Source organism: Hippocampus guttulatus, chromosome 6 (assembly GCF_054856545.1).
Source record: "Hippocampus guttulatus isolate MCC_2025c chromosome 6, RoL_Hgut_1.0, whole genome shotgun sequence".
Lineage (NCBI taxonomy): Eukaryota > Metazoa > Chordata > Actinopteri > Syngnathiformes > Syngnathidae > Hippocampus > Hippocampus guttulatus.
The window spans coordinates 9,721,316-9,746,257 of NC_141266.1; the positions used below are offsets into that span (position 1 = coordinate 9,721,316).

At 40.1% G+C, this 24,942-nt stretch overlaps 1 protein-coding gene across 2 annotated transcripts in view; it reads right to left on the reverse strand.

Moving 5' to 3' along the window:
* dyrk1b (dual-specificity tyrosine-(Y)-phosphorylation regulated kinase 1B) overlaps positions 1–24,920 on the reverse strand; it is a 50,257-nt gene extending 25,337 nt beyond the window's left edge. Inside the window, exon 1 of one of the 2 annotated variants that reach the window (XM_086113213.1) lies at positions 4,794–7,060. In XM_086113213.1, coding sequence (XP_085969339.1) covers positions 4,794–4,896 — 103 coding nt within the window. In that variant the 5' untranslated portion in view covers positions 4,897–7,060. Of the gene's footprint in view, positions 1–4,793; positions 7,061–24,082 lie in introns of those variants that run through there. The other variant, XM_086113214.1, reaches the window with a different exon arrangement.
* Between the last annotated feature and the right edge of the window lie 22 nt (positions 24,921–24,942).

A 24,942-nucleotide genomic window follows, 5' to 3' on the forward strand; every position in this document is an offset into this window, starting at 1 on the left:
ACCTTGTGACTTGCGCTTTGGTGCCATTAGTCTGTGACTGAAACTGCTGCCACTGATCACCTCCAGGGCATGAAGGGGTTGGGTGGGGTTGGCCTTGATGGATGTGATCTTAGAGAGCATCCCTCCCTAGGTCACCAGTTGAAGTGTTGGGAGTTCTGAACCAAACACAGGGCCTGCTTTATTAATAAGCTTGTTCAGCCTGTTCTTATCTGATGCAAGGCTGCCCTTTCTCCAGCACATGACAACAAAAACAGGGCACTGGCCACAAATGTATGAAGGAAAGTCCAAAGCAAGGCTGGTCCGATGTTAAATGACTGGAGCTTCCTTTAAAGATTGAGTCGGCTTTGGCCTTTGCGGTACACAGAATCCGTGTGACTCATCCAATCCAGCCTTTCTTCAAGATGCACACCCAGGTATCTGGGGTTAGAAACCACTTCTACGTCGGTCCCCCTGATGGTGATGGGCATTGTTTGAGCTCCTCTCCTCCCTCGCCTGAAATCGAGAACATCTCCTTAGTTTTGTTAAGGATCAGATGAGATCATTGGGTTCATTGCAGTCTACAAACTTCTTGATAGTTTCCTTGTAGTCCATCTCTTCATTCCCTCTGATTACTCCGACAACTGCTGTAGCATTAGAAAATTTCTGGAGAAAGAAGTTGCTGGTCTTATGCTGGAAATCCGCTGTATAGATGTTCCCTGTGGTGCTCCCGTGCTGCTAAAAATGATTTCTGAAACATAGCTCTGCAGACACACAAACTGCAACAAAAGTATGATGCTTTCAAGGCACTTACATTTGTTGATGAATCCGTTTTCAAGTCTTGAGTCATTGGAAAGCAGCCCGCCGCATAATATGCGGAGAGGGCTTGGTGGGTGGGAATCATCTGTTGCGATAAATCCGTATTTCAAGCAGGTCTCCTGGCATTGTCTGTGAAATGCACCTTTCTTTTTCTTCATGGGCATAGTCTCTTGTGTTGAATCCTCACTGAGCCTTTTCCCCATTGAAAAGAAACTTTCCAAATATGTCTTTTTTTTTTAAACTAATTTTGCTAGCTTATGGGTTTATTAACATTTCTCGACAGAGATAATTCGTATTTTGACATGCATCATGAGTCAGTGATAGATATGATGAAGATAATCCCGCCACTTTTCACCCAAAAATATTTTTCAGGCTTGGATAATTAATAAACTGAAATACGGAATGTTTTTTTTCCCTGTCATCTAAGCGGCCCAGTCCAAAATGGACCCGACCACAGCCCAGGGCCTGTGGTCGGGCACCATTGCAGTACGACACAGTGCAGTGTCACCGGCAGCCATCTTGCATTGTCAGTGTCCAAGCATACTGTACACTGATTTCCCCGCGCTATTTTCATGTTATTTTATGTCTCTAATAGGGATGCTTCGATCGATCAGTAGCTGATAATTATCGGTTGAGATTCGTGAAAAAGTATGTTATTGGTGAATCCAATCAAAGCCTCTCAAGTCTGATCACCCAATGTATATAATTGTTCTAAGGGAGTAAGTGACTTATTTTCCCCGAAATGTCTCTACTATTACAATTGTATCTAAATAATTGCAGAAATGTTACTCTCTCCACACACACACGTATGTATATAAAGTATATATCAGTGACAAATGTGGGTGTTAAAATATGATACACATTCAGATAATGTGAATGTCTGTCTAAATTAGACATACAAAATGATTTGTATGGAATGATGGGACACACCAGTCATAGGAACCAACTTCTGCTAAATGATGTATTTCTTTTAAAAGACAAGTAAATAATTTAAATGTCAGGTCAAACAACAAAAGTTTTTGGTGATCAGAATTTTCTGTTCCTGCATTTTCTCTAAAATTAACCCCTACTACTACTGTTCTTGCACTCTCAATCTTTCCCAAACTGCAGACAAAGTCTAAGGTATCTTAACCCCCCCCCCCCAAAAAAAAAACAAACAAACAAAAAAAAAAGCCACGAGAACGATGTACAGTAGAGAGGAAACAAACATTTTGGAAATAAAACATATGGTCCACAAAATACACATTGGTAGGGTCTTACAGATGTGCTAAATTTGTTCACTCGAGTGCAGTACTACAGCCCGTCTGCTTCAACCTGATCCGTCTAACAATTAAAGCAAGGAAACAAGGATGGAACAATTAGTTCCCTCCTCCGAGAGTAGCACAAAATTGGCATTAACTGAGAATAAATAGACATTCAAATAGCTCATTTGCTCAGTTCCACAATTGATTCAGATCAAAAAGGTAAAGTAACAATTCTTAATCAAGCAATTAATGGAAAACAGCAGAGTATCTTGAAACATTTTTTGCTAATAAATGCCAACCCCCTCTCACACCTGCCTTCAATTGGACACACAGTGCACCTGGAAATTGAATAAATAAATGCCACTGGCCACTCTTTGAGCAAACGCAGCTATCATTCTTTTTTCCTATACACCAGGGGTCACCAACCTTTTTGAAGCTGAGAGTTTCAATTTGGTTATTGTTGCAAAGGTCTATTAGTTTGATACTTCGGGAATAACAAATTTGCCTTTAACAAATCACCTTTAATTATGCTTTTATTTATGTGAAGACACTGATCAGGTTAATATTTTCTGACAATAATTATGGATAAATAAATATCAATATGCAACACTTTCCCCCCTTTATACATCTCTCCAGACCTTTTACAAATGATCACTTCTAAATATTCCTACGAAATTGCATTGTCCTAGAACAGGCCAGTGGGCTACTCATTTCATCCATCCTTCCTGGTGGGCACAGGCCCCATGTTGATGACCGCAGCAAAACACTATAGAATAAAATTGCCATTTGAAAACTATTAAAAGCATTGCAGCTCAAATTCTGTTAATTTGGACGACATAAACTTTAAAAAGTTGATAACAGGCATTAGTCCAGTTGGAAAATCAAACGGGGAGTTACTTAATAAAGCAAAGTAAAAAAAAGGAGACTTAAGCATAAGAAAGCTTGTTCCGTTTCACAAGTCCAAACTATTCCAAAAAAATAATAAAAATAAAAAATATACAAAACGTTTTCACGTCATTTTGTAAATAGTGTTCACATGGTAACAACCCTGTCAGAAGAGACCTGCAGACAATTAATGGACCTTTCAACAAAGGACACCAGTTACATGCGCATAATTACCACAGCGACGGAAAAACCATGTCCAAAGTACTCTCAGCGCACAACCTATTTGAATTGGAGGTGGCAAAGTGTCCAGAGCTTTTGGAATTGGCTACAAAATTCCTTGTGAAACGCACTAACACACAACATAGGGATGAGATGAGCAACCTGTTGCACCCTCTTCGTCATATTCGGGGTGTTCACACGGCAAGATTTGGTCCGGTGCTACGACGGGGCTGCCCCAGTAGAGCGTTCACACGTGCAAATTAGCTCCGGCGTAGCCCCGGAAAACAGCTTACACCGGACCAAATTTGATCCACCTCAGGGAGGTGGTTTAAAAATTTGCTCCAGAGCAAATGCTCGTTAGCGAAGCAGCACCGGTGTAAATTTGCACGTGTGAACGCAACTGGGTTAAATTTGCTCCAGAGCAAATGCTTGTGAAGAGTTTACATACGGCGAGAATGCGTTGCTTTCGTGCTCTGTCGGACTTCCGTCATGTGTTTGTTTAATAACGACACAAGACTTTGCTGGTAACATCTTTCCTTTTGTAGAAGACTGGACTGTCTCGGAGTTGTTTGTGTAGTTTGTTCATTTGTTGTGTGTTCACAACCCCCCGCTCCCCATATAATTTATTTTGTGATTTCCTCTCTTGATTTTCTGTTTGGCGCATTACGTGTTTGCTTTTCTGAGTGTCATTGAAGTCATCGTTGATTTACGTTTTCGGGGGCGGTCACTCTCGAGCAGAAGGCACGGAGACCGAGAAGGAGAAGGACATGCCTGTCCAGTAGTCGCTTGAGTTGTGTATACGTTTTAAAAAGAACCAACACGACAGCTCATTTGTTTTCTGTCGTTTTGCCCCGCTGCAGAAACTGCCGTGTGAACGCAAGTGGGGCTGCACCGACCCTGTGCCGGTGCAGACACGCTCAGCGGCTTTGTACGTGTGAACGCTCCACACAATTTGCTGCGGTGCAAAATATATCGCAACAAAATACATCGGTGCAGCGCCGGAGCAAATGTGTGCCGTGTGAACACCCCTACTGACTAATAATACACATGCTGACTGTGTGATTTTATATTCAAGAAACTGCAACATTACCATCAGTCTATGTCCCCCTCCATAAAAAACAAAACAAAACCACACTGTACTAACAAACAGCTAGATTAATGCTTTCACAACAACAACAGATAAAATGAATACATCAACTAAGGATGATGCCCCGCGATTGGCCAGCAACCAGTTCAGGATGTACCCAGCCTACTGCCCGAAGACAGCTGGGATAGGCTCAAGCAAGACCACGACCCTTGTGAGGATAAGCAGATTAGAAAATGGATGGATGGATGAGACTAAGGATGGTCACAATAATAAATAAAAACCGGAAGAATTCTATCAACTGTCTCAGTTGTTTGTGGTTTAAAGAACATAGACATTTGGTCAGAATATCAGAGAGAAATTCCCCCATCCACTTAAGAATTCACTTTTGAAATACACTGTTAATTTATCACAGAAATTAAGGACATTTCGTAGAACGCCCATCTCTAACACCTACCGTAATTGCATAATTGCACTGAGAAACATACAGTATACTGTACATGCATTGCTTTTTTTTAGCATTTACAAAAGTGTGCAAAAGTGCATGTGTGTGTGTGGGAACTGACTTTTATTGTCACGATGGAGGGAAGAGGCGATCCAGGGTTGTGATTGGACCATTCTGCAAGGGGGCACAGTCTTGTCCTCCACAGATGATGATGTGATCACCATGGAAACGCTTGGCAAAAGGTCAATCCAGAAGGGAACCTCAATTCGTCAGATGATTTCAGAGGTGGGTTGCCTTTGTAGGGGTCTTAAGTAACCTTCATGAGGCGTGTTTTCAATCCCAGAGTTTGCTCAAACAGTTTATCCAACTTAGTCAATCTTGAAATGGTGGGAAACCAACCAATCAAATTAAAAGGCACCGTCTTCTCTAGCTTGTTCCTTTGTTTCTGTGGTTTCTAAGGCAACCAATCGGTGAACAGGCAGCTTGTCTATCTTAAGTAAAAATATAAAGGATGTAAAGAGTTACACTACAGATATAGAGATCTCATTCTACATATATATATACTTTTCTATGTGGTTGGGGGACATGGGTAATATTTGGTTATTCAGGGTAGCTTTTGCTTGCTTCTTTGAGATGGAAATTTGCACTGCTCCAGATTGCTGGTAATTTATTTTAGGTAGTCGAAAGTAGGTCCTATTATCATACAATACTAAAAGATTTCCACTCTGAAAATGGATCCTAATTGCATGAACGTTGTCCTGGGTAGAATTAACTCAAAGTCGGAAAGAAGCAGTTCATCGGACATGTTTAATTTGTAATCCAAAATGAGATTTTCTTGTCCAGTGCAGCCTTTAGCAACAAAATCCAGTGCAGCAGGTATTCCCAGGCCTGTAAGACTTCCGTCAAAATTGCTGTGACCAATCTCACTCCAATTATACAAAAGAACAGGTTTATCTAACTTTTGATTTTCTATAGTCCTGTAAAACAAATTATTTGCAATTTCTCTGGAACAAGTCTTTCCAGCTTAGTGCTGAGTGGGCTGGTGGAAGGGGTAAAAGAGAAGGAGGGGAGTTGAATTTCTAGCTTTCTGCTTTTACCCCATCCCTCCTTCTAAAAATAGGTCCAATTACAGGCGCTTTCTGGGGGACTGGGCACTGGTCAGTGTAGGCCAGTGTAGAGAGAGGTTATCACTTAGCTTAAAACCCTGACACTCAACGTCATCCACTGGCAATGTCACAGAAGCAATGGAGACAAAGCCCCAAGGAGTCTTCAGGGTTGTGGTCACTCAGCAGCCCATCACCTGGCTACAGAGGAGGGTGGCAGGCTTCGGCCAGTAAAATAAGCCCCTCAGTACCACAAGAGAAGAAAGAAAATCCCACGCACTCTCCAGAAGGTCTGGCTGTCAACTAGCAGTTGTACAAGCTCGAGGAAACAAAACCAGTCCACTTCAACTTGTAGTTCCACAAAAAGTTCCTTAGACCGAATATCCGCACTAGCACGGTAACAACGTGCCAGGTGGGAGTTAACCAGAGAAGAAAAAATGACAGTTTCAAATCCAGTACTTTGTGTTAAACGCCGAACGTTCCCCGTGTGAGCCACACAGGACGCTAGCGACGTGCCCGCCTGTTGTGTTTTCAATCCGATGTTCAGTAAAGCACAACTCGCTCCGGGAAGAGGTAATCACAATCAAACACGGCGTTTTGAATGACACAGTCCAAAACTCCAGTCTCGTCTTCAAGTCCAACAAATGCAGTGAAGTTCCTGAGTTTGCTGTCAAGATACCCTGGGTGCCTTTCTTGGCGCGCCTCTTTCCTCCGCTTCCGCTCCCCTTTCGTTCCCTTGAATGTCCTCGCCTTCTTGTCCTTGTGCCCTTCTGGGTATTAAATAAACAGCTTTTGTAATCCTTCGTGGTGGAAACCTTCACAAGGGCAATCTCGAGTCATATATCTTGCCCGTTTCCCGTTCCTTTACCCAGTGTTTCTCCGTTACAGGGAATCTGTGCTCTCATCCACACCGCTCCCCACCCTGCGATTGGGGCACTACCATATTGCACAGCGCGGAGGTGGCAGAAGCGATCTTTCGCAGCCCCACGTATCACTTGCTTTTATCAGCAACAGTGACGCAATTCAATAAAGCTGACGTTGGAGATGAGAATTTTTACTTGAGATTGTACAATACCAAAACTGCAGACTGATTTTGTGAAGCAAAAATTAACATTACAAATACATTGGCCAAAGCGGGGCAACAACCCTCTTTGTTTGAAGTAGCCTCTTCCAGTTCGAACTCTCTCTCTCTCGTTCTGTCCATTTATAGTAACAACGGAGTATATTTACTGGAACTTTATATTCACATATGTTGACAACATTCATTTAGACCCGTGCCACAATTTCAAGAATAATGTCGTGCTATATTACAACTACTTGTCGCAACTGACTGGAACTAAAATATTCTGTATAAAAGCGATCACAATGAAGGGGAAATTGTCATATTTCCAAGAAAGTAAGTATACAACCGCAATTTCATTAAGATCACGTGAGATATAAAATGTTGAGAAAATACCTGCAGGTTTGACAACTTTTAATGCATATGGTTTCCATAACATATATACTGTACAAGGCCACAAATGAGACGTGCTGTGATGAATTAATATTATATTTTAAGGCAAAACACGTCTATGTTAACTTACAAACAATAGTAATTATAAAAGCGGCAACAAATAATACTTAAAACCTCTTTTTTATTCAGTCTTCTAAAACGGTTTCTACTTCTCTGTACTTGGACGAGGGTGAGAGGCTGAGAGCAGCCTCTCCCTCACTCAGTACGTACCCTCCCACAGACTCTGTTGCTACCCGACGTCATGGCAGCTACAACGCCATTGGCCACATAGAGTGTAGTCCCTGGCTGTGATTGGACACTGAGTCGATCGGTGGGAGGAGCATTTGGCTCGGTTTCCCCATGTCTCTTCAAACGGCGCGATGCAGGAATGACGCGGAAATAGTTTGAGGATGTCAGGTAGAAACGGAAAGAGGGAGGCTGGGGGTGGGCAAACTCTCGGGGAGCAGGGAGGAAGAGCGGGGCAAAGGCCTTCCATGCGCACATGCTCAGTGAGTGACTACAGCTGAGATGTGACTTCCCCTCACTAAACAGCCAAAGCTAAAAGTTGTTCCTGTTGCTATCCGAGCATTCCGGCTAAATCAGGCACAATGCTGCCTGGGAACAGCTCAGCGCACAAACAGTGTCATAAACCAGCTGACAGCTCCCTGGCTTAAAGGAAATTCACCCTCGTATACAGTTCACGCTGCATGGATAAATGTATGTCAAATTCAGTTTGATTCAGTTGCAATTTAGTGACACTAACCTTATCTTTCAGTTAATACGGTCTCTTAAAATAGAATGGGTTGTAAAGATAGAGCTTCCTTTGATAACACTCTTGATGGAATACAACTAAGTTTTAAACATTGGTGAAACAAACGTAGTATACTTTAGTGATTATGATTAGGTCCTTAAAAACACATGAAAATGGAACTATTTTATTTTCCTCAATTTTACAAAGATTCACACTGGAATTTTCACCACACACTTATACAGCATTTTAGTTTCAATTCCTACAACTTTCTTTTGCAACCAGTTTGAAAACAACAGTCTGAATCATCGCACTCCCAAACGCCGACAAACAACTGACCAGTCAAGGCTAAATAAAGACAGTGTGGCCTAATAACTTGCTATAATTACAGCGATCACATTTAAAGACTCATTCTCGTAAAAACAAACAAGCAGGAAGAAACATTTAATGTCTATTTAAGATAAGGTGGGAATCACACAGATGTATGTATCACTACAAGGGTAGTTTTATGAAATACCTCTTGGAACAAAAAAAACAAGCAGACTTTAATAATTCCACAAGTTTGTTAAGTGTTCTAATTGCCATAATCGTCTTCATTTTATGAAACTATTTCACTTCCTTATTTCCTCACATTAAAAAAAAATGAAAACCAAAAAAAATGTTGGGCTAAATTCAGTAGAGGTTTTTTTTTGTTGAGGGATTTATAGGCGATCTTAACTAGATTCTTAACACACTACATGTAATCTGTTGCTGTCATTTGATAATGTAGCGCTTTGTTTTACAGATAATTAAAGATTTTTGCATTTACACAAAAAATAGCATGCTGAATCACACCCAATTTTGTTAGTAGATACGATAACTTCATTATAGATATACCGTATACTCTGTCAAGTATTTGTTTCACATGGGTGGTTATGTTTGCCGTTCCAAAACTACAAGCAGATGAGCAACAGGTGGCCAAGTGTGTGAGTGCTCTTGGTCATGCCATGGCACAAACACATGGCTAATGGAGCTGCAGTCTATCCAAGCTAAATTGGGGCAAATGACGGGATACGCCCTCGACTGGTTGCCAGTTGTTTGCAGGGCAGACAAATCATAATCATATAAAACTACTACTGATCATTACTACAATAATAGAATTGCATAGATATGAAATTATTTGTTCCATAGCTTTATTATTTTCAATAAAATAACTGACAAATTAAGATGACAAAGGAACACTCATTTACACCTAAAATGTAAAAATATATAAAACCTCAACATGAAATAGTATACATGTTGACTTCAAGTATTCAAATCAGTTATAGTTAAGTCAAATAAGTAAAAAAAGGAAGAATTAAAATAATTTTAACAAATTCATTCTATATACTTTAAATGAGGATTTTGCTTTAACAATACAATCAAGTATATCTGTACATTTCAAATACAGATAATTGCAGTTACTTCTGATAAAATATCACATTTTCAAGAAATAATAATGATCCTTTTGTGAGTTTCCAATAATGTAATCATATATATACAGTATATAAATATATATATATATATATATATTCACGTTAAGAAATTTTTATGAACAATTTTCAGTTGTATAAAGTACTGTGGTTACAGTATATGCTCATAGTACCTTTGAGCAAATTCATCGAATTTTGGACTTTAACTGCATATCAAAACAATTTAGATTACTCAAGACGATGCGCATGGCTTGAAAAAAAATTAATGCAATCTAAAACTACAGTCCTAGTGATTAAGAAAACAGCAGATTAAAATATGGACATTGCAGTATTAATGGTTGTTTTTACTATTTCAGTGTACTTCAGCTGAAATGATATTGGGGAGAAGGGTGGGAGCTGTTATAAAATAATCTATATAATATATCGACATATATGAATATGAAGAATGTATATTTTCCTTCTCTGAGATACTGAGTGGCTTCCTCTAAATCACTTTCAGCTGTACTAACGGTCAGACAGCAGAGATTACAACAGTACTGTGAGGAGGCAAGCAGACTCTGACACTCACGTGCCTTGCAGCAAATTTCCACCCGGCAACCATACACTGTACCATGGCAACAGCTCTGCCATTGGTCCCTGGTGCGTTTTCAAATGACCAATGGGATGGCCAGCAGCGGGTGATGCTTGTTGCTAGGTAAACACGATGCAGAGGAAAGATAGAGGAGCGGAATTACCATGCTGCTACTGCAGGGTGCTTTCAGAGCGGGAATGGAGGAGCACTTTCCACGCGGATATATCATCCTCTTTTTCAGCACTTGGCGGTGCCAGAGAGACAAAAACAAAACCAAGGAAGTATGACACAGGCATTGAGGAATCAAATATAGGACGAGTTAAAGGCCTCAGGGGTTTCTGCTTTGGATGCATTAGCAACATCTTTTGAGGTGCTCTGTACCTATGCATCAACAACAATCAGCGAGTCAATAATGATAGTTAAATGTACAATACAATTCACTTATTATATTAGAATAATCATTTTAGAATAAATGCATACTGTCAGTACTATACAGTGATTAACATTTATTACATCATCACCCAAGGTACAGCTATTTCACAGCAACATGTCTTGTTCATTTTTTTCTGACCTTTTTTTCTGTTATTGTACATAATATACAAAGTAGAAGGTATTTGACCAAAATTCTAATTTAATGCTAAAATAGAACTATTACCACTATAAATGGATTTTGAAATGTTGTCGTCCCCACACCTCCCACACACAAAGACAAAAAAAAAATAGTAAAGCTAATTATCATTTCTTCACGAAGATGTCATGTTAGAAATTATATAAAGTTACAAAGTACTTTTACTTTTACCATTCCGGCACAAAAAATGTGTTTTGAATCTTATGCTGCTCAGAGGAGCACAATGAGCCCGCTCAAATTTGGGTACAAAAAGCTGAATTTAGACTGAAATTATTCATATCTGTTTAAAATTTGAACAACTTGTTTTTTTCAAATAATGGAAAAATGATAACTGTCTTTCGTTAGCAGCACTTGTCATCCCACCAGCCAATATATTATAACCCATTGGCCTACTTTTCAGAGAAGTAGTCTTAGCCAAATACAACAAATCAGCACATTACTCTAAAAATGTAAATGTGTCCACATAAAACTACCACTGAATCTCAGCGGTCTGAAATGTTTGATCACATTCTACTGTACATGAAAATGTAAATCAGTACATTTTTTTAATGTATTTGGGAAATGTACGGACTATTTTAAACCCATCTTCATGATTCACGACCGACCAACTAACTTAACTATTTTTCAAGTGTAAAGATGACATTTTAATGACTGCTTATAATTTTGTATTTCCTAATTCTAACAATATAGCATATCTACACATTGAGAAAATGATTAAACAAGACAATATGCTTTTCTCTCTTTTGTGTTTATTAATTTTATTTTACTCACTGGCTTGTACAGAAAACCTTCTGTTCTTATTTCTTGTGACCAATAAGAGAAGATTAACTCACAGTTTTTGTGATGCATTTTTGTACTTTAGGAAGTAACCATTGAATAGTTTTTAAAAACAATTAACAGATTGAAAACAGAGAAAGGCTATGCTAGCTTCAAGCACCCTTAGTGCCATTGTGATTGTATCATGTGAACATAGAGATAAAGGTTATATTATTGTGTTTAATATTTTGCCTCATTGACTCAATTGCACAAAAAACTGAATGAGCTCTGAGGGCAAAAGGAGGGCCAAACCAACTATATATTACTTGCAAGGTAAACATGATAAAGTCTCAAGCCTCAGAATGAAGTGTCCACAGGTTAGAGTAATTCATCAGAACAGCTTGTTGGGTGGCTGAACGAGGAACGACAAGCAGAGAAGCATCCATCCGTCCATCCATTTTGTGCTCATTAGAGTTGCGGGTGGCAGGCATGGTGCCAGGATTTTTTCTCTCCTATGGGGTGCTTGAGTAATATAAAGTTGGGGGGGGGGGGGGGGGGTTTGAGGGTTTTTTTCCTTTCAAATTTTCATTACTTGAGAGGGTTTTTTTTTTTCAAATAAAAGTATGATACACACCACAAGCATGTTAGTATGGAAGCGTGGAGCTGCCAATGTGGAGTAATTATTTTTAAATGGCAAACTCGGAACATATTTGTACAGCATGTCCAAATGTTTTGATGACATGTAAGCGAATTGCTAAAAACAGCATTTTTCCCATAATTGCAAGTTAAAAAATATATTGCTAATATTAATAAGTAACTTAATAATGTTCCTGCTTACTTGAGTATAAAGGTAACTAAATTACCGGTAGGTTACAAGTTGTTTGTTCTATTCAGCAGATTCTGACAATTCCGCTTGACATCAAAATGACAACCGGTTTTGCTAATAATTAATTGGAAGTGCATTTTAACAGTAGTGTTCTACAGTGTGTTGATTGTTAAGAAATATACAGCGCTTGCCAAAGTATTTGGCCCCTTTTGAACTTTTTGACTTTTGCCCACATTTTAGGCTTCAAACATAAAGGTGTAAAATGGCATTTTTTTGTGAAGAATCAACACCAATTGTGAAGTGGAATGAAATTCATACATTAAAACTTTTTTAGAAAGATATTTGGCCCTTTAATGTCAGTGCAGCCAACTCACTGCACAAGTTCCATGATGAAATCAGAATGATCCGAGAGTGACCTAAATGACTGATGATGATGATAGAGTCCACCTGTGTGTAATATAGTATCAGTATAAATGCACCAGCTCTGTGGTGGTGGTCTCACAGGTTTATTAAAAGAATACTGGGGAGAAAAGAGCATTATGAAAGTCAAGGAACACACCGGGCAGGTCCGGAAAACAGTTGTGGAGAAGTTAAAAGCAGGATTACGATATGAAAAGATTCAAAAAGCTTGAAACATCTGTCGGAACACTGTTCAATCAATCATACACCCGCAGCAGCTCCTCTTGTTTTATGTTGAGAGGGAAGAAATTTCATCTGTTATACATACAGTACATTTGACAATAAAGTTTATCCAATCCAATCCAATATTAAAATGGAGAGTATCAGACCACTGCAAACCTACCAAGACCCAGCCGTCCCTCTAAACTTTCAAACAAGGACAGTGCTGATCAGAGATGCAGCCAAGATGCCCATGATCACTGGATGAATTGAAGTGATAAGGGATGGCTCGATACCACTTTGTGATATCTGATACCATTACCAATACTGCAGCCTCGAGGATTGGCCAATATTGATGCAATACCAATCTGATTCTTTTTGTCACTCTAAAATGTGTTATAATAATTGGATGTAATTTGCTTGATGCTGATACATCTAAAAACATCATATTCAGTGAACTGCTCATGTGATGAAAACACAGATCCATGTCAACCACGGCGATAGCTCATCTTGGCCATAGCATGTTGCACATAGTAAAGGTTAGTATATATGATATGGGCGTATGAATTGGATCAGACTGGTTCTAATAAAAACAATTAAATAACCATCAAGGTCTTTTGGCTGGATCAGACTCGACACAGATCCACTGGATTAGACCGGATCATACCTAGCAGAGATGTACAGCTAAAGTGGGGAAACCTGTCCAACTATTAGTCATACACTGCACAAATCTGGCCTTTGTGGAAGAGTGCAAGAAGAAGGCCATTACTCAAAGACAATCATAAAAAGTCAGATTTGAAATTTGCCAAGCCACCTCTGAGACACAACAAATGTGGAAGAAGGTGCTCTTCTCAGATGAGACCAAAATGGAACTTTTTGGCCTAAATGCAAAACCTTGGCGGAAAGGTAACACAGCACATCACCCTGCAAACACCATGCCCAGTGTCCAACATGGTGGTGGCAGCATCATGGGTCTGGGGCTGCTTCAGTAGGGAATGGGAAGATAGTTCGAGTTGATGGGAAGATGAATGGAACCAAATACAGGGCCATTTTAGAAGAAAACCTGTTGGAGCCTCCAAAAGACCTGAGAATAGGACAGAGCTTTACCTTCCAACAATACAATGATCCTAAAATCTACAATGGAATGTTTCTAAACTAAGCATATCCAAGTGTCAGAATGGCCAAGTCAAAGTCTAGACCTGAATCCAATTGAGAATCTGTGGAAAGATCTGAAAATTCCTGACCACAAAAGCTCTTCAGGTAAATACAAGAAAGAATGGGCAAAAATCCAATCTGCAAATGAACAAAACTGATAGAGACATATCCCTCAAAAATTGTAATTGCAGCAAAAGTTGGTTCTATAAAGTTTTACTTTTACTTCACAATTGTGTCCCACTTTGTGATGATTCTTCACAGAAAAAATCCAATGTTATATCTTTATGTTTGAAGCCTAAAATGTGGGAAAAAGGTCAAAATGTTCAATGCTTTCACAAGGCACTGTAACTATTGAATTTGGGTACCTTCTCCTACATTATTCGCAACTCTGCTTCGCTCAACCTGGTTGGACTTCCTCTGTAAGCTTGAATGTACCTTACTGCGATGCCTGTTTCTTCAAATTTGACGTTTTTGAAACATGTAAAACTTTGTCGACAGCCGTGTACAACAAACCTAAATATTTTCATATTTTGCTGACAGACTCAAAATGCAGAGAGAGAGAGAGACTCCCCTGTTGCCAGGCGAGAAACTTGTTCAGTGGGAGACCCACAAATAGAGTCCCATTAAGGACAGGTGGAGGGGCTCCATGAAACATCCCACTTGCCCAAATTACCACCTCAGGAAGACAGATTGAGAGTTGCAGTGAGTCAAATGAAGTGAAGTCATGCAAGATGAGAAGCTGACCACATGTGAAAAAGAAGCACGTGACAAAGTAGTTGACAGAGTTGGATGCTTATGTGGTTCACTTCATCTTGAGACCAATACAAGTGGGACTAGGCCTTCATAAGAAATGAAACACGCTACTTTGTTTTCTTATGTAGATGGAACCGGTCAGTCTTGCCTGTACCAAGTACGACCATGTGGCAAACCCACAGATCATAATGAGTCTGTAAATCCAATTCATCATATGGAACAGAATCTCTCTCATTACCTAAAACCAATCATAATTGCACACAAAGCTTTCACACACTCACAAAAAAAAAACCCCAGAACAAAAACAAGTTTTCATTTTCATCCATCCATTAACTGAATCACTTATCCTCAAAGAGGGTCGCGGGCATGCTGGAGCCTATCCAGTTGTCTTCGGGTACACCCTGAACTGTTTGCCAGCCAATTGCAAGGCACACATACAGGTGCTTGTTAAAAAAGTGCAATACAATGAAAAAGTTTACTTGTTTCAGTAATACTACTCAAAAAGTGAAACTTGTGTAATGAGTACATTCATTCCACACAGACTGATACATTTTGAAGCGTTAATACATTTAAATTTATATGATTATTTCTGAAAAAGGGGTTTTTTTTGGATTCTCTATCTCATAAAATTTGAAAATTGTGAAAGGGTTTGTAGAAAGTATTGAAGACACGTGGTGACACTTTCAATCAGCCAATTATCTCAAAACACCTGCAAAAGCCTTGAAATGGTCTCTCAGTCTAGTTCTGTAGTTGACACAATCATGGGGAAGACTGCTGACCTGACAGTTGTCCGAAAGACCATCATTGACACCTTGCACAAAGGAGGGCAAGACACAAAAGGTCATTACAAAAGAGGCTAGTTGTTCACAGAGCTCTGTGTCCCAGCACATTAATTGATAGGCGAAAGGAAGGAAAAGATGAAAAAGTGTACACGCAATAGGGACAACCGCGCCCTGGAGAAGATCATGATACAAAATGATTCAAAAATGTGGGGGAGATTAACAAAGAGTGGACTGCAGCTGGAGTCAGAGCTTCAGGATTCACCAAGCACAGACGTATGCGAGACATGGGTTTCAGCTGTCGCATTCCTTGTGTCAAGCCACTCTTGAACAACAAACAGCGTCAGAAGCGTCTTGCCTGGGTCTGAAAACAAAAAGGACTGGACTGCTGCTGAGTGGTGCAAAGTCATGTTCTCTGATGAAAGCTAATTTTGCATTTCTTTTGGACGGCAGGGTCCCATAGTCTGGAGGAAGCGAGGGGAGTCACAGAATCCACGTTGCTTGAGGTCCAGTGTTAATTTTTCCACAGTCAGTCATGATTTGGCATGCCATATCATCTGCTGGTGTTGGTCCTTTGTGTTTTCCTGAAGTCCAAGGTCAACGCAGCCATCTACCAGGAAATTTTAGAGCACTTGGTTCTTCCTGCTGCTGACCAGTTTCATGGAGGTGCAGATTTCATTTTCCAACAGGATTTGGCACCTGCGCACAGTGCCAAAGCGATCAGGACCTGGTGTAAGGACCATGGTATTCCTGTTCTTGACTGGCCAGCAAATTCGCCTGACCATAAGCCCATAGAAAATCTATGGAGTATTGTGAAGAGGAAGATGCGATACGCCAGACCCGGCAAAGCAGAAGAGCTGAAATCCACTATCAGAGCAACCTGGGCTCTCATAACACCTGAGCAGTGCCACACAACTGATCAACTGCATGCCACGTTGCATTGCTGCAGTAATTCAGGCAAAAGGAGCTACAACTATGCTGTGCATGTACATACTGTTCATGTTTATACTTTTCGATTGGCCAACATTTCTTAAAGTCCTTTCTTTGTATAGTCTTAAGTGTTATTCAAATTTTCTGAGATCGTGAATTTGGTTTTTGTTATTAGTTTTTAAAAAGAATCATCTAAATTAAAATGAATTAATACTTGACATGTATAAGTCTGTCTGGAATGAATGTATGCATTATAAAAGTTTTACTTTTTGAATAGTCATCCTGAAATAAATCAACTTTTTCATGATTTTCAAATTTTTGGATGAGACCTTGTTTACGAACAACCATTCACACTCACAATCATACCTGGGAACAATGTTCCATTAACCTGCCATGGTGATTTTTAGATATCATTTGAATAAATGAGCCACCAATCGAGATTGGTGGCTCATTTATGCCAAGTGGTGTTGGTGACAATGATTCTGACTGACTGATAGACAGCAAATGCAAATCAGTGCATGAGAGACGCGTGAAGCAATGGCGAAGTAAAAGGCATTATACCAAGTAAGTGAAGTAAGATCACCCAAACCTTGCTTTTTACTTGGTGTTGGCTGTGTTTTGTGTTGGTTCTGATGATGTGTGAATTTTGTTTCATGATAACGTGACAGTTCCACAGAAAGAGAGGAGTAAGGATGTGTACCTCCAAATGTACTGACGTTGACTCAGTATATTCAGTCATAAATGTATGAGCACACGTGCTTCTGTCCAGACATTTCAGTCATATAAGCTGGTAAAAACTTTCAGGCCTATTTCAAGTGTTTGTCCTGGCCTAATTGCATGAAAAAAAGTCTTTTCATCCCAGGGAATGAACGATGTGCACGTAAAGTATAGCAATAAATGAATATAGTTAACCGTGTTTGTTCTTACTGAATGTTTGAGTGTTGCAGAGTTGGACAAAATCTCTGTTGACTGTGAAATCATATACAAATACAGAGAATTACTCAAACTAAGTGGCCAGATTTTCCTTTTTATATTTGAGTTTATATCTACAGTATGTCTTGGTTTTGCACTTAAATGTAGTGCCTGAATATGATTTATTTTCAATATTTAATTTGTATACATGTGGCAAGCTGCAATCTGTTGAGTTTGAATAAATAACAAACGTTCTAATACAATAATATTAAATAAAAAAATGTCACCACACTCAGCTACGATAAAAATCTTTGACACCAGTGGTGCTTCAAGAGACCCTATCCAGCCTGTTTTACATGTTTCCATCTTCCAGCACATCCGATTCAAATGATAAGGACCATTATCAAGCTTCTGGAAGGAAAGCTTGCTGGTGAGCTGATCATTCGAATCAGGTGTGTTGGTGGAGGGAAACTATATAAAACAGACACGATAGGGTATCTTGAGGAGCGGACTTGGTTGTCCATTCAATAAACAGATAAAAGTCCATTGTGAGTGTCCCTCTCCTTTTTTCTCCCACTTCACTCGAGATGCTGTATATCTGAGGCTCACTCCAAAGTAAAATTTTAGCCAACAATACATTGCAAGAAAAAAAAATCGGCCACGCGATAATTCATAAATCGTTAGGGCATGACTGTACAATACTGGCACTTTTTAAGGAAGCATCTCCTGTGATGGAAGAGGTACAAATGTGCAAAGCAGTCGTGACCAATATTAGATGGTGACTTAGTGGGTGACTTGGTGCACAAGAAAACAAATATTACATAATGCGGCAGGCATTGGTAGGGTAGTGGTTCACAGAGCTAACTTGTGGAGCTGGGGCAAATCCCACTGATGCCTCATTCGCAAATGATTGTATAAGCTACCCCCTATTTTGTGTCAACATTGGGTTAACTAATATTTCGAAATCTGAAAACCTTTGATAGAACTAGGGATGTGCACTTAGCCAATAAAAGAGGGTTCGATAGGTATCTAAATACAAGTTTCATGAAAGGTACATTCTCAAGTGTAACAATTAGATTTGTTTCGATTCAGAGGGATTCGATATGTTACGGCTGTTGTGTTTATCATGTTTAATAATATGTAAAAGTTCTCCAAAACCCAAACTATTCAACTTAATCTCATTCAAGACAATTCAATATGTATGTTGATATACTGGGTGTTATGCATTTCAAGGATGGTACATTTAAAATGTAATGATTGGTAACATATGTATGTGTGTGTGTGTGTGTATAGATAGATAGCTAGATAGATAGAATTTTCCAATTCAAATCAGTTTTTGTCACCCCCTCTAGTCAGAATCAATGAGAAAGCGCCCTACAAAATGCAAATGGTGAAAAGTGGATCATTGTTTTATTTACAGTCGTAAATCATGTGCAAAATGTATACGTGAACTCTCGCTATAATGCGGTTCACCTTTCACGGCTTCACTGTTTCATAGATTTTTTTTGTGCAGTTTTTAAATGCTTTTTGTTTATTTGGTTTTTATAGTGCATTGTGTTCTGCATGCTGATTGGCTTAGGGACTGTAGACCAATGTCAACAGTCTCCACATCTCTTCACTGTATAGCAGTGGTTCCCAACCTTTTATAAATATCTATTTTACAAGCAATGAACCACCCACGATTAACCCGTTACCGCATTTCTGGCGCTCCAGATTCCCATTCAGTGCCATTGGTAAATTGCAGATTAAAAACTTTGACTGAGAATAGTAATAATAATAATAATAATGATAATAATAATAAGAGCGGCCCGGTGGGCCAGTGGTTAGTGCGTCAACCTCACAGTGCAGAGGTACCGGCTTTAATTCCAGCTCCGGCCTACCTGTGTGGAGTTTGCATGTTCTCTTTGGGCCTGCATGTTTTTTTTCAGGGTACTCCAGTTTCCTCCCACATTCCAAAAACATGCATGGTAGGCTGATTGAACACTTGAACTTGTCCCTAAGTGAGTGTGAGGGCGGATGGTTGTTCGTCTCTGTGTGCCCTGCGATTGGCTGGCAACCGGTTCAGGGTGTCCACTGCCTACTGCCCGAAGACAGTTCCAGCACCCCCCGCGACCCTTGTGAGGATAAGCGGATCAGAAAATGGATGGATGGATAATAATAATAATCAGAAATGTATCCCAACAATTACCCATAGCTATGTTGTTCTCTCTGTAAAAGGCACTGGCACCACAGCCTACAGTCGAAAAAGACGCTACAGTGGAGCGAAGTCAGGACGAAGAGGCAGAGTCAGAGGAATTGTGAAATACGTGTGAGTCACAATGTGTCCAACCTCATATTGATTCTTAAAATTACAGTGGTACCTCTACTTACGAAATTAATTGGTTCTGGAAGAAATGTTTTCACTGGAAAATGTTGTAAGTAGACACGCGTTTTCCATGTAAATGCCCTAATTCATTCCAACCCCACCAAAATTCAGACAAAAATGATTCCTAAAGCATAAAAATTTATCAAAATATGGAGCAAATACATGTTACAATTAGATTACTGCACAATAAATGATAGTTGTGCATAATGTAAAAAACAAATAAAGAATAAAAATTATGGTTATTTAACTTTTAACCGAGTCCTCATCGTTTTTGCTGTCTTTAGTTCATGTTCTCTCTCAGAAGTGGTTTTTGCCTGGCGTTTTGGAAAGAACTGATCCAAAGACGTTTGCTTTTGTCAGCTTTTAACAATCTTTCAAAAACATCAGCATATTGAGCGATCACCCGACTGGTGAACACTTTTTCTAGGTGATTCACATGTACGTAAAACTGTCGGAACACCTCATGACCTGAGGGGCAAATGACGAGGACGCTGCATAAACATATATCTATCTACACCAGGGGTCCCCAACCTTTTTTGCCCCACGGACCGGTTTATGTCAGACAATATTTTCGGGGACCGGCATTTAAGATGTGGCGGATTAATACAACAAAATAATATGGTATGAGTGGCATGAAAACTGTGGTGTTTTCGAAATATAATAATAAACACAAGGAGCGTCTAATCTGGCCGCAACACTGATCGCTATGGTAATGTTTAATGCCTTCAAAATACGATACAACGCAAATTCAAAGTGCATGAAAATGACGACTCACCACAACCCCGAGCTTGATTTTCTGCAACTAGACGGTCCCATCTCGGGGTAATAGGAGACAATGACACCTCAAGTGTGTGGTTTATGTCCAGTCTACTTCGTATTTTTGTTTTCGTTGCCGTTGCTGCAGAAACCCCCCACCTCACACAGGTAGGATGTCGGAAATAGCAACAGTGCTATTGTGGTGATCTCAGAGTATTCAGCCATAACTTTAATCCAGTTGTCTCGAACGTACTTTTAAGGCCGCCGTCATTTGCGATATCCAGCAGTTTTTTAACTCATTTTGCTATCTCCAACGTTTTGTTTTTAGCGTAATCGGTCACGTGACGGAGAAGCGTGGCTTGATGTGAGTCAAGCGTGACACAGACGGATGTAACGGAGAATCCGGTATTTTTTCAAAATAAAACCTCTTTCGTATTTCGAAATAAATAAAACAGAATTAAGGCAAGTTCTTTCTGTGCGGCCCGGTACCAAATGCCCCGCGGATCGGTACCGGTCCGCGGCCCGGCCGTTGGGGACCCCTGATCGACACACATGGACACATTCGGTAGAAGTCCCTCTTAGCCAATGGGATGCCAGGATGATGCTCGGTAATAGCCAAAGGCAGAGCAGCTATAAGTATGTTGCGTTCAGGAAACTCGGAGCTTCGAGAAACAGGCCATTCTGTATTTTTAGCTTTCGTGTCTTTAAATTTCTTTCGTAACAAGAGGCAATATTATCCTGTTGAGATGTTTCGTAACTTGAAAATTTCATATGAAGAGACGTTCGTAAGTAGAGGCACCACTGTATTATTTTAAAGTATTTCTAAAAATGATCATAGTTATTTGTACAAAAATGTTCAGATTTTCATTTTTTTAATTGTGTTATTCTATAGTACAGTATTGTATAATAATTGTAAAAAAAAATAAAGCCGACTACTTCATGGATTTCATTTCAGTTCTTTTTGGAATGTAACCCCCGCAATAAACAAGGGTTCACTGTATACTCCAACTGTTTCTTGGTGATTTTTTTAACACATGCAAATAATTGTATCATTTGATCTTAGCACAAAGTTAGCCCCGCAAACTATTCTTTTATTTTAAGTTTTACTTTTGTGTAGATTGAAAATGTTCACCTTATTCAATCATAGACACACTCGACAGCTGTTTTAAAATGAAAGTAAATATAACAAGCAAACAAAGAACAACAACAGTGAACTACTAGGGTCCTGTATTTATTTTTTGGCATGTGACTCCTTTTATTTGAGAGCAGAAAAAGGCAACTAAAAAACAAACCACTGCAGCAAAGTGGAGACTGAGGAGTAAAGCAAAGCAAACATTAGCCTGTGTGGGTGTATGTTTTGTCTTTTACAGTTTGTGTATCCACACATAAGAATGGCACAACAATAATATACCCACTCAACACCATTTGGAACTCTGGCTGACCAGATACTAGAAATACTGTAGTACATTTGACTTGTTGAGTCTACTTTTGCCAATTGAAACATATCAATCCCAAGAACAGTCATCCCAAACTGGTAAGACACTGTACAAAGTACAAAAAGGGCTTTACTCCAAAGAAAGAATACAACTAGTTAAAAGAAAAACATGAGAAAATAAAATACACACCAACAGGCAACGAAATTAGTGTATTAGCATTCAATGTTACAATAATTTTGTCTAAGATGACCAAAACTGATTTTTGTTTTTTTAAACAGTGTTAACTTATTTTGTCATTTGTGTGCCAAACATTAAAAAGAGATGTATGAGGCGCACATGTGACACATGCCACCTCGAATGTCCTCATTATTACAGTTTTGGTTTGGATGTTTATTAATATTACCAGTGGATGTAAACTGTATGGCAATTATCATACATGGTAAAAATGCCCTAAAAACATCCTTAATAAAATGTTCTTAGAGCACCAGTCTGACCCTGGAACAAATCATGTTGATTTGATTGTGGATCATGTTTGACCTAAAAGGTTCCACTGTGCACAGTGTAATTTCTGTCATGTCAGTAATTGAGTTAAATGATGGTTTGTTGTCAAAAGACAAACGACAAACTCAAGATGGTGTGTAATATTACAGCAGAGTGTGGAGAATCTAAAACTCACACTGCAGTAAGAGTCTGGCCTAAACAAAAACCCAGCATTTCACTGAACATGTTGATTAGTGTTTATAAGTACATTATAATGATTATATTATTAGGCGATTGACAAATACGACTATGAATTGGACTAGCAGTCCAATGACACTCGACTTAGAGAACTTAGAGAAAGCACATCTTTGGATGTCATTTGGAAAGTTCAAATCCCCAAAATTATGGACAATTACAAAAAGCTGTTGCTTGTCAGCTTCCTGAAGTGTCAATGTGTCTGTGAGCAAGGCACCAACCCCAGTGAACACAGTTAGGTCACTCTTGACAGCTCTCCCATCTGTGGATTGTAGTCTGGTTCTTTGTGTAGCATGCAACTTGGAAATACACTGCACGTCGATCAGAATGATTCATTCGCTCCCCTTGACAAACATTAGTGCAATAAAATAAAACGGGATGAACCAAGAAGCCGACAGCAAGCAAGGCTGTTAAGTAGAAACTGGGTTAGCTGAGAATACCCAAACGAATATGCGTTGCAGCATCTTGCACCGTGCAATGATCTATGTTCAGAAATCTCAGTGAGCATCAGGAATGGCCAAGACAAGCAGCCTTCCAACAAGTACATGGAGTAACCATCTCCCGGCTCTACTCCAGGGCAGGGTAGGGGCTGGAGCTGATGCGGTTGCTAGGCTAGCAACTAGCAATTAGCTGCCATAGCAGATGAAATGCTGCGGAATGTACAGAGGACAGCCGGGGAGCTGTGTGGCTCATACGTGACACATCAAGAAGCGCCAAAATACCAAATCAATCCTTTTTGCCATCTTAAGCACAGGACCACCAATTTTAGCCATCCCACGACGCTAAAATTCACAATTCCACATCTCCTCCTCCGATTTGTTCTGCCGGCAACCTCTTCGACGCCTGGTGTCGTGCGTTGCAACTTGAGGCAGGTCGCAGTATCACGATCTGACTGAAACTTGCCTGAACGCACACACGGGTGGTTCAATCAGACTATGTGCGGCTATAACCACTCGCTCAGTCCACTCACCAGTAGGTTAGCCAGGAGAAAGTCTTACAATTAACGGCATGGAGGCGGCGATAATATAGCTAATCTTAGAGGACACCGCATGACGTGAAATCTGGGTGACAGTCATTTATCATATTACGCGTCTCTGGTTCAGTGGTTACATGAGACTGTCAAGTCCGAGTAGTTAACGAGTTCTATTGTCCGAAGCAATCTGTTGTATCACATCCAGCCCATTCCGTCATGAACATGACCCTTCCGATGATCAGTGCCAGAGATGACAAGAGGCCGGCTGACGGGGACCAGTAACATGATGCTACCGATTGCTGATAAGCCCCTCATTGATCGTCAAGACTCGTGCACAAATATTCAAACGCGCCTACGAGCCACTCCGCCAATGTCCCATGCAAGTGTATGACCAAGAGAAAACGAAGACCGGCAACTGCTTACCTCAGGCGGTGTGTCGAACCAAGTTCCGCGAAGCAGCCATGTTCAGAACCCCACTCTCCCTCCGTCCACAAGAGCAGAGTCCCCCTCCCCAGTTGCCTGTCTTCCGCCAGAGAAATCCCAATACACGACAGAATACACTAACGATAAATCCCGAGGATATTGATTTCCGGCTAATTCTTATTCTTTGGAGATCGAATGGAGCGTGTCGGAGGGGGCTGTTAACCGGCGCAACTCATTTAGCCGTGCCTTAGGGGAGGTGAGCAGCCCACCGCCTCAACCACGGACACCTCGAACCCTATCCTGTCAGTTTGTCCATGTAATCTCCTTGGAAGGTTTTCCAGTGAACACGTACGATTAAATCATTATTCGATAAGAGCAAGAACCACTTGGTTCATGACTCCGTTAGCTTATTTAAGTTATGTGAAAGGCTAACATTGGATAGCTATTAGCTGACACGCAAGCTAATAAAACATTGACATTGGAATTAAAGTGGAAGCCAGCCTATACATCCCATTTTAGCCTTTAGGAGTTAGCCAATACACTGATTAACCATAAAAGCAAAGATTAAGGGAAAAACTTCCCGTAATTTTGATAGGCACGGCTAAAGCTAGCTGTGGGCTGGACAGCCCCTCCGTGATGTTAATATCAGTCGAAGGAGAGGGGCTGCATTGGGGGCGCATTCCCGATGCCAAGCAAGCACGGTCCCGCGCGTTCCAGAGAAAATTCCCACAAAATGGCTGCCAAAACAAATCCACGGCTCATAGTTGCAAGATTCCAAGAAATGTGTTCGATCGTAACGGGTGTTCAGTAAATTCAGCCCATTAACAAAACCGTTCGCAAAAATATCATGGTCAATCCTA